Source organism: Terrapene carolina, unplaced genomic scaffold (genome assembly GCF_002925995.2).
Source record: "Terrapene carolina triunguis isolate 2854851 unplaced genomic scaffold, T_m_triunguis-2.0 Scaffold96, whole genome shotgun sequence".
Lineage (NCBI taxonomy): Eukaryota > Metazoa > Chordata > Testudines > Emydidae > Terrapene > Terrapene triunguis.
Genome location: NW_020664447.1, coordinates 56,105,235 through 56,120,706, shown reverse-complemented (window position 1 = coordinate 56,120,706; position 15,472 = coordinate 56,105,235). Strand labels below are relative to the sequence as shown.

General features: G+C 41.9%; 1 protein-coding gene across 1 annotated transcript in view; it reads left to right on the top strand.

Moving 5' to 3' along the window:
- Window positions 1-15,472, top strand: part of BAZ1A (bromodomain adjacent to zinc finger domain 1A) — a 110,519-nt gene that overhangs the window by 68,507 nt on the left and 26,540 nt on the right. The window contains exons 14-19 of the mRNA XM_024196011.2: window positions 1,271-1,436; window positions 1,732-1,845; window positions 3,181-3,305; window positions 6,233-6,844; window positions 11,381-11,547; window positions 11,727-11,881. Coding sequence (XP_024051779.2) covers window positions 1,271-1,436; window positions 1,732-1,845; window positions 3,181-3,305; window positions 6,233-6,844; window positions 11,381-11,547; window positions 11,727-11,881 — 1,339 coding nt within the window. The remainder of the gene's footprint in view (window positions 1-1,270; window positions 1,437-1,731; window positions 1,846-3,180; window positions 3,306-6,232; window positions 6,845-11,380; window positions 11,548-11,726; window positions 11,882-15,472) is intronic.

The following is a 15,472-nucleotide window of genomic DNA, read 5'->3' as shown; positions in this document are numbered from 1 at the left end:
TTAGGTTGCCCTGTCTGTTTTGTGCCCACAACATACTTTCTGAGATGGTTCATAGGCATAATGGCCACAGCCCTTTCTGTGCCTATACCCAGCAACAAGACAAGCCTCTATGCAGTTTGTATGTGTCCCTGAGAGGACAGAGACAAGGTTCCCTTTGAAAGCATGAGCCAGAATTTCTCTTTCCACCCCCCACCCCCCAATCCCCAGGTTTAATGGTTGGATCCAATTCAAATTAGTAAAACAGAATATCTATATTTTAAGATAGATACAGCAGAACCTAAAATAAGAGTTAGGATATCTGCAAAAATATGCCATCTGTTGTGCTACAAACTCAATTACACATGAAAAAAAGATTAAAAACAATAATTCTGTTTTACAGATCACCTAACTCATAAGATGTCCCTGTTTGTTTAGAGCCACCACCACGTGTAGTGCATGTTTACTACCTTCAGATTAGTGTTTTGTCATTGGTGTAATCTGTGACTTTCTCCTGGGAGAAAATGTCCTGTCTGGGTAATGTTCTTGCCAGATATTGTCACATATGCTTTTGGTCACAAGGTGAATGAATAATGTTCGTTTGGAAGTTATGTCACTGCACATACTAGCTTTAAGCTGGTATCCTCACACTTGCAGATTTATTTTATTTATCTTTTAAATTGCTATTTCCTTTTGTCTGGTACAAGATACATAATATTTAAGACTTAAATTGCATCCTGATTAATAAATCATTTCCCAGGTGTCACAAATGTTTCAAATGAGAATTTAATTTAAGGTATGGTAGTGGTAGCTTCTATGTTTTTGAGATTTTTTTTCTTTCATATTATCAGTGTTTCCCAGTGTGAATTTCAAACAATATAAATCTTAGCAGATGTCTTTCTTTCTTCCAAAAACTAAAATACTTCCTACATTTTTGTACTGCTAAAAATGCCTATGTAATACTTTCCTAGGATAACATGTAGATGAAAAATTCACACTGGAAATTCATTTGTGCAGTGATCACAGTTCTTAGTTTATAGATGAGTAGACTACAGTAGTAAAATAATCATAACTATAGGTTATATAGTAAACTGGGCTGGTTAGTTACCTCATGGCACAATTGTCAACAAAAAAATTAGCATTTCATCTTAACCCTGCACATCTGACAATGTCTGCTTGATTTGATATGACATTTCTTCAGTAAGAAGCTACCTTTGGCCTGAAGCTCACTATATAATGAGTACTTCTGCACCTTTTATAATGAAGCATAAACGATTAACATGAATTTTATCAGGGGAAAAGATGAAGATTCTTCATGCCCTCTGTGGGAAGCTTCTGACTCTCGTCTCCACTCGAGATTTCATTGAGGACTCTGTTGATGTATTACGACAGGCAAAACAGGAATTCAGAGAGTTAAAGGCAGAACAACATCGCAAAGAAAGAGAAGCAGCAGCAGCAAGGTAAGAAGTGAACATAACCCAGATAAAACTAGGTGGGACTCCTTTACGTCAAAAACTTAGCTGCTGGATCTGAAGAAGTAACAATTACTGTGTTTTTGTATTCTGCCAGCCTCTTAAGGCCTCAATCAGGATTGAGGCCCTGTTGTGCTAGACATTGTACAAAGATGAGTTCCTGCCGTTAAATTAGCATTTTCATCCCGTGGTGCTTATTATAAAGGAAAGGGACATAACCAGATTAAATTAGGCACTCTCTTTATATGTTAATTGCTTTTTTTTATATTCCCCCTATCCCTAGGATACGTAAGAGGAAGGAAGAAAGATTAAAAGAGCAAGAACAAAAGATGAAGGAGAAACAGGAAAAGCTGAAGGAAGAGGAGCAAAGGAATCCTTCTGCAGAAGTGTCTGTTGGGTAGGATCAGTTATTCTAATATGATAAATACAATTTTGAGCCTGCTTTTTAAATAGTTGTTTTTGGTATATAGGACCAGAGCCTAAGGCAGTGTAAATCTTTTTGACTTAAATGGAACTATGCCAGTTTATACCCACTGGGAAATCTGGTCCTTAATGTTGATTATAGAAACAAAAGGAAAAATGATTGTATAAAACAATACCATTTTCTTTTTAAAATAGAAAAGGGTTGTTGAATACAGATATTTTCTATAAACAAGTAAAGCCATGGTGTCCGACAGTAGCAGTTTGCGAGGTTAACATTAGTACTTGATTTTCTAATTTACTAACTTGGGTGACTGTAGATCGTTAGATTTTTAAGGGCAGAAGGGACCATTGTAATAATTACTTTCGCCAGTGTTATGTAGGAGAACAAAGTACCTCATTCAGTAATTTCTGCATCAAGCCCATAACTTTTTTGTTTGAACTATAGCATAAATATTTGATTCTTAGCCAGCATGCTATTCTAGATTATCTCCATAGAACTGAGGTTTTTACACTGATAGAACCCTTTATTTCCATAAGCAAGACACATACTTATGCAGCAGCACATGCATGCCTTCCTTAAGACCCTAAATTGTATTTTTCAAGGTTCTAATCCTGCAAAAATGTATGTATATGCTGATATGTGCGTAGTCTCATGGACTGCTACTTGTATGCTCTAAAGTTAAGCATGTTACGTATTTGCAAGATTGGCGTCATGCTGTGTAATAACCACCCTATAAAAATCAGTGCTTAGTAAATGGTACAAATGTGGGTGGGGAAATGTATTTTCCGTTTTCTAAGAGGGCACTGCAAACCATATAAAATAAAAACTAAAAGGCTACATCCTCAGCTGGTGAAAAATGGCATAGCTCTGTTGAATTCAGTAGAGCTACGCTGATGTACACCACGAGGATCTGGTTTTAAAACTATAAAATTCCTTTAAATGTTTGGGATGGTATTTAAAAATAGTTAAGCCCTGGATTAGGCTTTAGTACAATATTTCTGTGGTTATGGCTCAATGTTTTGGTTTCTAGGAAATACTTCCTATATCTTTTTTAAGGTTTTTTTCTACACCCTCCGCTCCCCCCAATTTATATTCTTACATTAGGATGTGAAGTTCGACTATATGGAGTCATTTCTGTCGAATAGGGAAGTAGTATAATAAAAGGAAAAAATACATCTACAATTCTTCACAGGGCAACTTTTGATAATAAAATACTCATTGTAAAGCATATTCTGCAATGTACTGTATGTTCTTTGCCAGCTTCATTCAGTTCTTTGACTATGGACTTTTGTTGTACTATTCCATCAGGGAAGAGGAACGGGAAGACCTTGATACTAGTACAGAGAGCAAAGAAATTGAGCAGAAGGAACAAGACTTGGACACGGTGACAGAAGATGAGGAAGAACCGGGACCAAACAAAAAAGGAAGAAGAGGTAAAAAATAAATTACTGTGTACTTGTATGTATGTATGTATGTATGTATGTATGTATGTATGCATAAACCAACAATTGGGCAAATTTTTACTTTTCTAGTAAACCTTTAAAAAGCATTAACCTTCATTGTAAATGTAAAGAAAAACCTTGATCATAATGAGTTAATAAATGAATTGAGCTGGTTTGATCCCTCTTTTAGCTCTCAGTCCTATGTACTCTAGTGCTTCTATTCCTCTTTGTCTTCTCTGGTTGCCTTCTGGACTCTTTGTGTGTGTAAGACAGGAGATAGTTTTTCAAGCCACAGCCTGTTAGTTATTAGTGCTCTACATGAATCTCTAATGGTGGCCGACTTCAGGCACTTCATCTTTTGTAGAATTTAAGAAACCAGTAATTTTTCCATAGTGTTATTTAAGGTGATTTATACCACCTAACTAATTAACTCTATCGATGGAGGGAGGTGTGAGGCCTGATGCATCCAGGCCCAGATTTACCCCCAGGCAGACAGCTTTAATCAGGGCCGGCTCCAGGGTTTTGGCTGCCCCAAGCATCCAAAAAACAAAAAAAAAGCCACGATCACGATCTGCGGCGGCACTTCGGCGGGAGGTCCTTCGCTCCGAGCAGGAGTGAGGGACCGTCCGCCGAATGGCCGCCAAATAGCTGGACGTGCCGCCCCTCTCCAAAGTGGCCGCCCCAAGCACCTGCTTGGTAAGCTGGTGCCTGGAGCCGGCCCTGGCTTTAATCTCCCCCTAGGAGCTTCCAAGGAATTCATCTAGGAGGGACTGCAAGTGAGCTGCACAGAATCATGCAACACTGTGGCCTACAGGCTGTCTGTGGGGCCTCCAGGGATGAAAGAGTTGTCTAACTTTTGCTGTTCCTCTTGGATGGACATTTTCTACCTCCGTGGGCTTTGTGCGAGGGTCTTTGCTTTTGAAAGCCCTTGGTGATTTTGGACCTCCATTGATACATGGAATAGGAATTCTGAGTCTTATTATAATGCTTTTCATTCTGTAGTGCTTTCCATTGGATGTTGAGATATGATAATCACAAATGTTTGCAAAAGCTAAAAACAATTTTTTTTTTTTTTTAAAACACTAATGTATTAAGCCTTAGAATACCAGTCTGCCTATATGGTAGGCAAATATTACTATCCACATTTTACAAATGGAGGAAACTGAGGACAATTACACAGGAAGTCTATGTAAAAGCCAGGAATAAAATGCAGATTGCCTGATTCCCTGTCCTTTGTTTCAACATCAAATTCTTCTTTCCAGTTTAACTATCTCAGCCTGTGTTGCTAGCAGGGTCTTTAACTTTTATTACAGTTTTACTCATTAAAACATATACTGGAATGTTTTCAGTGAGTCCACGTTGAAAATTAAGGTAGTAAATTACTTTATCGTGAACAAATTTGTCATATAACTGGGATTGAAATGTATGTTTGTGTACAGTGTGTGTGTTTGTTTGTTTTGGTTTGTGGGGATTTTTTAAATAGATCTCATGGCAGTAAATGCAAGGCCAGAACTTTGCGTGGTAGTTTCTCTGTGAAATCCTTACAATTTTACTTAGTCTCCCATGAGAGATTGTCTGTAACACCTTTATATTCTCAATGGTATAAATAATTATAAAGAACAATAAATAAAACTTGTTCTAGGTTCTGGAAGGAGAAACTGTTATAAATAGGCCTTTCCTCTATGCATGCAAGTAAATTTTGTTCCTTTGTTCCTTGCTGTTGACCAGTGATAAGTTAACCTGATTATTCACAACAGTTTTTTGTTTAGAAAGTGGGAGAATCTAAGCCAGTGGTCTCCAACCTTTTTATGCCCAAGATCACTTTTTGAATTTAAGGGCAACCCTTTACCCTGCCCCTTCCCCAAAGCCCCTCCTGCTCGCTCTCCCCTACCCTCCTACATTTTCACTGGGCAGGGGGTTGGGGTTCGGGAGGGGGTGCAGGCTCTGGGCTGGGGCCAAGGAGTTCACAGTGTGGGAGGAGGCTCTGGGCTTAGCCTGGGGCAGGGGGCAGGGGGTTGGGGTGCAGGAGGGCATGAGGGGTGCAAGCTCTGGGAGGGGGTCAGGGTTGGGGCAGGGGGTTGAGGTGCAGGAGGAAGTACAGGGTGCTGGCTCCAGGAGGGGACTCAGGGCTGAGGGTTGGGGTGCAGCCTCCCGCCGGGCGGCACTTACCATGGGAGGTTCCCAGGCAGCGGCGCAGCGAGACTAAGGGCACATCTTCACTACCTGCCGGATCGGCGGGTAGCAATCAATCTATTGGGGATCGATCCCTGATCGCTCTGCCGTCGACTCCGGAAATCCACCGCGGCAAGAGGCGGAAGCGGAGTTGATGGCGGCGTGGCAGCGGTCGACTCGCCGCCGTCCTCACAGCCAGGTAAGTCGACCTAAAATACGCAACTTCAGCTACGCTATTCATGTAGCTGAAGTTGCGTATCTTAGGTGGACCGCCCCCCCGTAGTGTAGACCTAGCCTTAGGCAGGCTCCCTGCCTGCCCCGGCCCCACAATGCTCCCAGAAAGGGCCAACGTGCCTCTGCAGCGTCTGGGAGTGGGGTGGGGGGCACGTGGCTCTGTGTGCTGCCTCTCTCTGCAGGCACCGCCCTCAAATCTCCCATTGGCCACAGTTCCTCATTCCCAGCCAATGGGAGGTGTGGGGGCGGTGCTTACAGGCAGGAGCAGTGCGCAGAGACCCCTGCCCACTCCCCAGGGGCGTGCTGGCTGCTTCCGGGAGTGGTGTGGGGCTGCGGCAGGCAGGGAGCCTGCCTTAGCGGCAGCCCCGCTACACCACCAGAGATTGCGATCGACTGGGAGAGTCCCCAGGATCAACCAGTCAATCGCGATTGACGGGTTGGTGACCACAGATCTATGCTAATGACGGAGGTTACAAGTACAGTACTGTCAGTTTTCTTCCTTTCATTTTTAGGTAAGAGAGGGCAAAATGGATTTAAGGAATTTACAAGGCAAGACGAGGCTTCTTGTGAAAAGAGTGAACCTCTTACTGCTGAGGAGGAAGAAGCTTTAAAACGGGAGCAACAAAAGAAAGAGAAGGAACTTATAGAAAAGATTCAGAATGCTACAGCCTGCACCAATATCTCTCCACTGGGTCGTGACCGCATGTACCGACGCTACTGGATTTTCCCCTCCGTTCCTGGATTGTTTATAGAAGAGGACTATTCTGGTCTCACAGAAGACATGTTATTGCCTCGACCCTCTTCCTTTCAGAATAGCGTACAGTCTCACATCACAAACGAACTTCAGGTATCCACTAAAACTGGAGAGTCTTTGAAGTCATCTGAATCTACCTCCAATATTGACCAAGATTCATATGCCAGTGTTGCTGTAGAGGTGCCAAGACCAGTATATAAGCCAAACCGCTGGTGCTTTTACAATTCTCGGGAACAACTGGATCAACTCCTAGAGGCTCTGAATTCCCGAGGACATAGGGAGAGTGCCTTAAAAGAAACTCTTTTACAAGAGAAAAATAGAATATATGAACAACTAAACAGTTTTCCTGTGGAAAAATTCCATATTCCAGGTAAAGGGCAACTTCTTCCAAATGTATTTGATCTTAATTTGCTTTCACAATTGATTTCAGAGTAGCATTATAAGAATTCTTATTAGAATATCCTATAAAATGATTAAATGATTCTACCAAATGTCTTAGCAGCTGAACTATTTGCTTTTCAGAAAACAGGTTTCAATGTATTTTTGTGATGGATAATGTATTTCATGAGTGTCTCAGTGGAAGGGTAGCGGCTTCACTGTTTTCTCGATGTTGATTCATAAATCAGAGTTGCTGTTGTTGGTCTTTTGAAGAAGTAGTTAGCTATACCCACCTGGGAAGAAGCTAGCTACAGCATGCATAGCTAGGAACAAGGCAAGGGAGTCTTAAAGGTAAAAGAAAACTTTGGTGTAGATGGTAGATCCTGAACACTGGTATCTGACATGAGCTCGTTTTCAGTATGTTGATATCTCAATATTTCTGCTCTGAAAGAAAAGACAAGATGGTCTGCCTTTGAAGACAGAGGACACAAGGAGAGGCAACTACTATTACTGAGGCTTGGATGGGTGGATGGCTTTTCAGATGATGATGTGTGAAATAATTCAAAACCTCTGCAGAACTGATTAATATGAACAGGGTAAACAATTATATGTTGCCTGATTGCTTTTTCCCAAGAATTTGGCACAAAGACCTAAACTGTGCTAGCCTTTGTGTGACATGCACAGACTTATCCACGCAGAAGTTTCTATGCTCATATTGGCACATCCTCCCTACAAGAGTAGCTTTTTCTGAAGAATAACATTGCTTTTGTGTGTGTCAAAATTTGGAAGCTTGCTTGAAACTATTGAATTTTTTTTTTGCTTAGAAAAAATTAGGCTTACATATAGGTATACTACCAGTAAGACAGTTGCATATATCACTGACACAAGTAAAGGCTGTGTCTTGTATACTTCACAAAAACTTAGTGAATTTGTTTGTGAAGTTTTTTGCAGGAATTTAACTGAAAAGGAAACTTTCTATGGTACAAAGTATTTCATTTAGGGCAAGTCTACATTACAGCGCTACATCGATGCACCTGCACCGATGCAGCTGTGCTGCTGTAGCGTGTCTGGTGAAGATGTGCTATGCTGATGGGAGAGCACTCCTGTCAGCATAATTACTCCACCTTAGCGAGAAGCAGACAGCACCAGTATGGACAGTGTGAAACTTGTGTTGCTTGGGGGTGGGGAGGAGGCTTTTTCTCACCCCAGAGCAACGCAAGTTATATCAGCTTAGGCTGTAGTGTAGACCTGGCCTGAGTCTTGAATTACGTAAAATTCCTGTGAAGTTATCCACAGTGAACTATCTTGAGACAGTCTAGGTAGGGGTCGCAAGCTCATTCAGAGGAGTGGTCTGGATTCCTTGTTTAATTATAGCCTGTGGGTCAGGAAATGCATCCAGGACACTTTCTATTCCCTTCAATCCAAAGCTGATCTCCCACTGTTGTCAGTGGAGGTTTGCAAAGAGATCAGAGGGAGAACACAGCCTTTATATAGTAATTAAACTTTGTTTAGTATCTTGTCACATTCTTCACTCTAAGGAAAATATGTTCCCTTTCTGGTCAGAGCAACTTACCTATTTTGTCAAGTACCAGAGGGGTAGCTGTGTTTGTCGCTTTTTACAGATCCAGACTAAGATTCCTGTGGCACCTTATAGACCAACAGATGTATTGGAGCATAAGCTTTCGTGGGTGAATACCCACTTCGTCAGACGCATGTGGGTATTCACCCACGAAAGCTTATGCTCCAATACATCTGTTGGTCTATAAGGTGCCACAGGAATCTTTGTCGCTTTTTACCTATTTGTGTTTTCTTCCTTTTTCTTTTTCTTTCCATTTTCTTTGTCTTTGTGTGTCCTCTGTTTTTCCCTCTGCATGTTCTTCCCTGCAACAACGCCCAATTCCAAGCACCATGGGCTTTACTCCCACCTCCTACCTCCATTACATCTACTAAAATGAAAGAATAGCTAATGTTAACAGTGAAATGTAACTGTTGGACGTTGGAATTGACACTCAAATTTAATAGCGGGTAAGGGAATTAACACCATTGGGTGGTGGTTGTTTCAGGCCGTCTGCAGATTCATTGTTTTGCCTTCCTTTGGAAGGTTATCTCTGCAGACATGAGAGGCTAGAAGCTTTTCATTTAAAAAAAAAAAAAAAAAAAAAATAAATGAAATCTTTAGATTCTGTACAATCTGACTTTTTTGTAATGAGGGCCATATAAATAGATGATGTGTCCCTCATCTAGCTGATGCCCATGTGTAGGTGCCCCTCATATAAATGGATATTGGTCACACACACAACTTTCTTTCCTTCGGTATGTTTTAGGTTTTCATTTACAAACAGAGAAAACACTATAGTATAAATGTAAAAAACTCCACCTCTTCCCCGTTACTGCTAATGATAAAACCATGTACTCTGGACAGGAACTCTGGTCCAGTTTATTCAACAAAGGAAAGAATTCTGTGGTAAACAGTTTGTAAATTGTGCTGCAGTGATGAGATATAGCCATGGCAATTTTACTTTTGGTTGGAGTTCCATTGTAACAGAACTTAGCAACTCCCCCGTTTCCTTCAGTTGAATGGATCAACAATATGGTTGTAAATGCTTTAAAATACTACCAAGGTATTACTTTAAATGTTATAGGCATTTTCCTTCCTTCCCCCTTCCCAACCCCTCTACTGGCTTAAAAACAAGACTAGAACCCGATAACCCTTAATTTAAAATGTTTCTCCAGTACCTATCAACTTTCTCAATATCATCTCTTTGCAAATCACAGCCTACCATTTGATTCATGCACAAGGCCTAAGCCAAAAAGAGAACCATCCAAACACACCTTAGAGCAGGGGTGGGCAAATTTTTTGGCCCGAGGGCCACATTGGGGTTGCAAAACTGGATGGAGGGACGGGTAGGAAAGGCTGTGCCTCCCCAAACAGCCTGCCCCCTGCCCCCTATCCACCCCTTCCCACCCCCTGACTGCCCCCCTCAGTAGCCCCGACCCATCCAACCCCCCCTGCTCCTTGTCCTCTAACTGCCCCCCTCCTGGGACCCCCCACCCCTAACCGCCCTCTGGGACCCCACCCCCTATCCAACCTCCCTGCTCCCAGTCCCTTGACTGCCCCAACCCCATCCACACCCCCACCCCCTGACAGGCCCCCTGGGACCCCACCCCCCATCCAACCCCCCTGTTCCCCATCCCCTGACTGCCCCCTGGGGCCCCCAGCCCCTTATACAACCCCCCGGCCCACTTACCATGCAGAGCAGCATGTCTGGTTGCCATGCCAGCCGGAGCCATACACGCTGCCGCTCTGTTCGGCAGGAGCGCACAGCTCCACCGCCCAGAGTGCTGCCCGCACGGCGGTGTGGCTCGGTGGGGGAGGGGCTGGAGGCTAGCCTCCCTGGCCGGGCAGGACAGTCCCACGGGCCGAATGTGGCCCGTGGGCTGTAGTTTGCCCACCTCTGCCTTAGAGTAATGGTACCTGGTGGAGACATGTGGAAATTGTTCCATTACTTGCAAATGAGAGTAATAGAAATCTAGGCATGTAAATAGTGGTTAAAAAAAGTAACCATGTAACCAATTAAAATTTTATCGGTTAAACACTTAACCGGGGAATTAGGAATGCTGGGGGTGCTGCAGCACCCCCATGTATTACACGGGACCCCGGCTGCCGGCCCCACGTGCCTGGGGCAGCAGCGGAGCTCTGGCTGGCAGCCAAGTTTAATTGTTAACTGTTAACCAAAACTGATAAGAGTGATGCTTATTGGTTAACCGGTTAAACTTTTACATCCCTATAGAAATTTCCCCTTCTTTCCCCCCCCCCCCCCAAAAAAAAATCTAGGGAGTTACAATTACCGACAGCTTCTGTCAGTTCATTCTTGACTGACTGCCTCCACGTTTTTGTGTACTTCTCTCTTCAGCACACTCCCACCCTAACTCCCTTACACCCCGTGAACAAAGACTTTTGCCATCCATCATGGTTTTACAGACTATGGGTTTAATCTTTTTGAGTGTGCTGTCAACTCTTTTGTGCCTTCCAATCTTTGGCATATATTTAACTTTTTATTATTATAATGTGCTGTTTGACATTTATTTTCATATCTTAAAGCTTTTATTATCCCATTCTTTCATTTGGCTTTTTTAAAGGGACAGTGTCAACTTAACATCTAGACAATGTGACAAATGAGTTAGTAGTGTCAGAGACTACTGGCGGTTACTTGTTAAAGTGGTAGGTAAAAGCTTTTAAGATAGGCATGTGATTTTTAAGTAAACAATATCCCTTTAATCTGCTTGCTTTCGGGAGGTCTGAATGTTAATATCCATCTTTCTTTGGGGATGTAGATATTTGATCCTGGTTTGGGTTAGATTCTACTATGATGATATGAAAATCTCAATACTGAGATGCTTTCTAATAATGAGAGGTATTTTAAAGAACTACTATTTTTTGTTAATAATAATCCTATTTATTGAAAGTGTATTTTCTTGTCACTTAAGAAATAGAAAGCCCTAACAAAAAGCATATTGGTTATTGCAGACAAACTTCAAAGTGACAACAAACCTCTTTCATCAGGGCGGGGAAGAATACAGAATGCACATGATACATTTCAAATGTCTGCAGAAAAGCAGCTTGAACTGAGACTTAGAGACTTTCTTTTGGACATTGAAGACAGAATCTATCAAGGAACACTGGGGGCAATTAAGGTATTACATTATAGTTTTTCATGGAAAGTAGCGTTTCTAGGAACCAAACAGTGCTGCTCACTCTTTTGCCTGAACAAGAACTGTGCACAGTATTATTATTTCATTTGAAATTCAAGTTAAACGTGTACAATTATTGGCACAACCAGAAGTCTGCAGGCTCTCATTCATGTTTTCTGCAGGTTACAGACAGGCAATCTTGGAGAGCAGCCTTAGAAAATGGGCAGTATGAGCTACTAAATGAGGAAAACAAGGAAAATGGTATCATTAAAACTGTGAATGAGGATGCTGAAGAAATGGAAACAGATGATCAAGCCAAGTTTATTGTAAAAGACAGGTAAGAGCTGTGATTTAAATAGCAAATATCTTTTCTTTACCAATCTTGAAATGGTTGTTTTCTATGTGTGTTATGGGATTTTTGTGTAGGTTGACTTTTTGCACATCAACACCTTGCTAAACTAACTGCTATAATTTTTGATAAATTCTGTGAACCAACATTTTCTATATTAAAAATATTAGTGTTTTTAAGCAATGTATTAATGTCCAGTGAGCTATAGAACTTTGCTCTAGTATTTGCATGACAGTGTTTTTTACTTTGTATGTTTAAATAACATAGTACTTGACCTATGTTGCAAAATATATACATGCATTTTATATCTTGCAACATATTTGATCTGTCTGGCAGCCAACGTCCAGACTTAATTTGCTGGGGGAAAAAGCTCAATAGAAAGGCTATATAAGCCTATGATTTAGTCAGGGGTATTTATAGTATAAGTCATGGACAGGTCACGGGCAATAAACAAAAATTCACAGCCCCTGTGACCTGTCCATGACTTATACTATAAATACCCCTGACTAAATCTTGGGAGGCTGTAGGGGTGCCCCGGGGTCAGCGGCACCAGCCACCTGGGGGCTACTAAGCAGCTGCTGCTCTGGCCGCCCAGGGGGCTGCCATCTCTGGCCGCCTGGGGGGGACCGCTGCTTGGCAGACCCTGGGATCACCTGAGCAGAGGCCGGTGCAGCTGGCCCTGGGGCCGCTCCAGCAGCGGCAGGTGTGGCTGTCCCTGGAGCCACCTGAGCAGTGGGCCCTGGAGCCAGCTGCTTGGCCGGCCCAGGGGTCAGCCACACTGGCCGCTGCAGAAGTCAGAGTTGCAGAAAGTCATGGAATCCGTGACAGACACTGAGGTCTATGTACAATTAATGTTGCATCATTGTTCACCCTATCCCTCCCCCAACCCTTCACCAGATGAGCTGCATGTTTAACTTTTCTTCAGCAGTAGTAAAAGAAATTAACACAATGGCGCCCTGACCTTTATTAGAACCTTTGATATTGCTGCAATATAAATAATAAGTGAACTGATTTTTGTGAAATACAGTTCACTCTATTTAACACTAGTTGTGATCTACCTAAAGTAAATTGCAATTCAGTAAAAACAGAAAGGAAACCTCAAATTACATAATATTGCAACTATAAATGTATACATCTATTAATAGACTGTATACATGTAAGGATGAGGAAGAGGGACCTTTTCCTAAATCTGTTTCTGAACCTATGAAACTGGAGACATTGGTAGAAAACTTTTTATTGCCCCATTCTCAGATGGCTCATCTTCAAAATCCTTTTTGTAATTGTAAACTAACTTAATGGTTTCAGAAACAAAATCTTTAATATATATCGTGTGCCCTGAAATAACATGGATATTTAGAGCTTCATCCAGAGAGATTTATATTTTGTTAAACACTATACTTTTGTTCAGATTGATAAATCTCTGATCTGGAACAAACAGCTTTGCTCTCTCCAAACAATGTTATTTGTGGACAGCTTCCTGAATCATATCTTGAGGTTGGGAGTTGGACAGTGTTGCAGTTAGAATTTATTTTTTCTTATCTATTTATCTTTATAGCAGGTTGCTGAATTAGCAGTCAGACTAAATAGGATCCTAGTTTAAAACAGATGTCCAGTAATTGTTCACTCATCTCCTTTGTATCTTTGATAGGATCTGGGGATTTTCTGCTTCCTGAAAGCCATAATATTGAACTAGTCCTTTCATGTTTAATTTTCAAAAAACTAAAGTTTTAAGTACTCTTTATTGCCTGCACTCAGTTCTACTGCAGAAGCCTTTAATTCCACCATTGTTATCCATAATATTGACTCTTTTCATTAAATATTCTGGTTTGTGCTCCTCCAATAAAAGTCTTGTATACTAAAATAGAAACTTAAGGATTCTGGAGTCATGTGATGGAACCCTTTTGATGTTGGTCATTCCATCCAACTCTGAGCAAATGATGTCTCATAAGGGCCTAGGAGGCCAAGTAATGCAGTATAAAGAAGCATGCAGTTTTCTTTCCTCTTTCAGGCTTTTTGGGCAACAAAGTATTAAAGGTACACATATGACTTCAAAATAGTGTTAGCAGCTTTTGAATATCAAAAAGAGCAGCAACAATAGAAAGCTTGCTTTGTTCATTCATCAGGAAATCAGATTTTAGTTTATCCTTCATTAGTGATGTTTAATCAACTGCTAACAAAAGTTATTTCTGTAAGAATTGCTCTTCTCCATTCTACTGCAAATTGAGTGAAAAACTTTTAACTATACACCTCTACCCCAATATATAACACGACCCGATATAACACGAATTCGGATATAACGCGGTAAAGCAGCACTCCGGGGGGGCGGGGCTGCGCACTCGGTGGATCAAAGCAAGTTCGATATAACGCGGTTTCACCTATAACGCGGTAAGATTTTTTTGGCTCCCGAGGACAGCGTTATATTGGGGTAGAGGTGTATTTTAAAAAGAAAACTGAGCAACTGCTTTCTGTGTTTGAAATGTACTCTTACTTCTGGTTGGTGTTGGAATATCTTTCAAGCTCCTTTGTTTCACTACATTCAGTCCGATTCCAATTACTGAAGTCAAAATTCAGGCCAATGCACATTTTGAAGCTGCACTATCAGTTGTCTGCACTATCAGACTACAAATTTGGTACTCTTTCTTGGGAGAAAATGTATGCTTTCACTTAAACAAAATTGAAATGCTGACTTACTTTCCATTTTGCTCTTTATCATCTGGGCTTACTCCAGCTTGCTTGTCTGTTCAAACTGGCTTTAAAAAAAAATAAATAGAGTGGTTTTTGAGCAAGACACAAGTGGGAAATTGTTTTCTAATTCGCTTTAAGAAGACGATGATGCTTCTGTGTGTTAAAGATAGTTTTAAAACACGTTAAGTTTGCAGTCATTACTGGTCAAGTGCAGGGGTTTTTGTTGTTTTCCCTGCCTCTAGGATTCTCTTTTTGTCAGTCTGATATTATATTCTCACAACAAACTTGAACTCCTGATGACCCTACCATATGCATTCTACAATGGTATACCTGATGGGGGGTGGGGGGAGGAGAGTTGGAGGTTAACACCTACAAATTCCTTGGGGGATGATAGTTTAGGTCAGAGGTAGGCAACCTTTCAGAAGTGGTGTGCCGAGTCTTCATTTATTCACTTTAATTTAAGGTTTCGCGTGCCGGTAATACATGTTAACGTTTTTTAGAAGGTCTCTCTCTATAAGTCTATATTATATAACTAAACTATTGTTGTATGTAAAGTAAACAAGGTTTTCAAAATGTTTAAGAAGCTTCATTTAAAATTAAATTAAAATGCTGATCTTATGCCGCCAGCCTGCTCAGCCCACTTCCACCCTGGGGTTCTGTTCACCTAGGCCTGCAGCGGGCTGAGCGGGGCGACTTGTGGTCAGGGCAGCGGGCTGGGGTGTGTGTGGAGGTGCAGGGCAGAAGGCTGGGTGTTGGGGGGAGGTCAGGGCAGAGGGCTGGGGGTGTGTGGGGGTGCAGGGCAGAAGGCTGGGTGTTGGGGGGGACTCGAGGTCAGGGCAGAGGGCTGGGGGTGTGTGGGTGTGCAGGGCAGAAGGCTGGGTGTTGGGGGGGGGG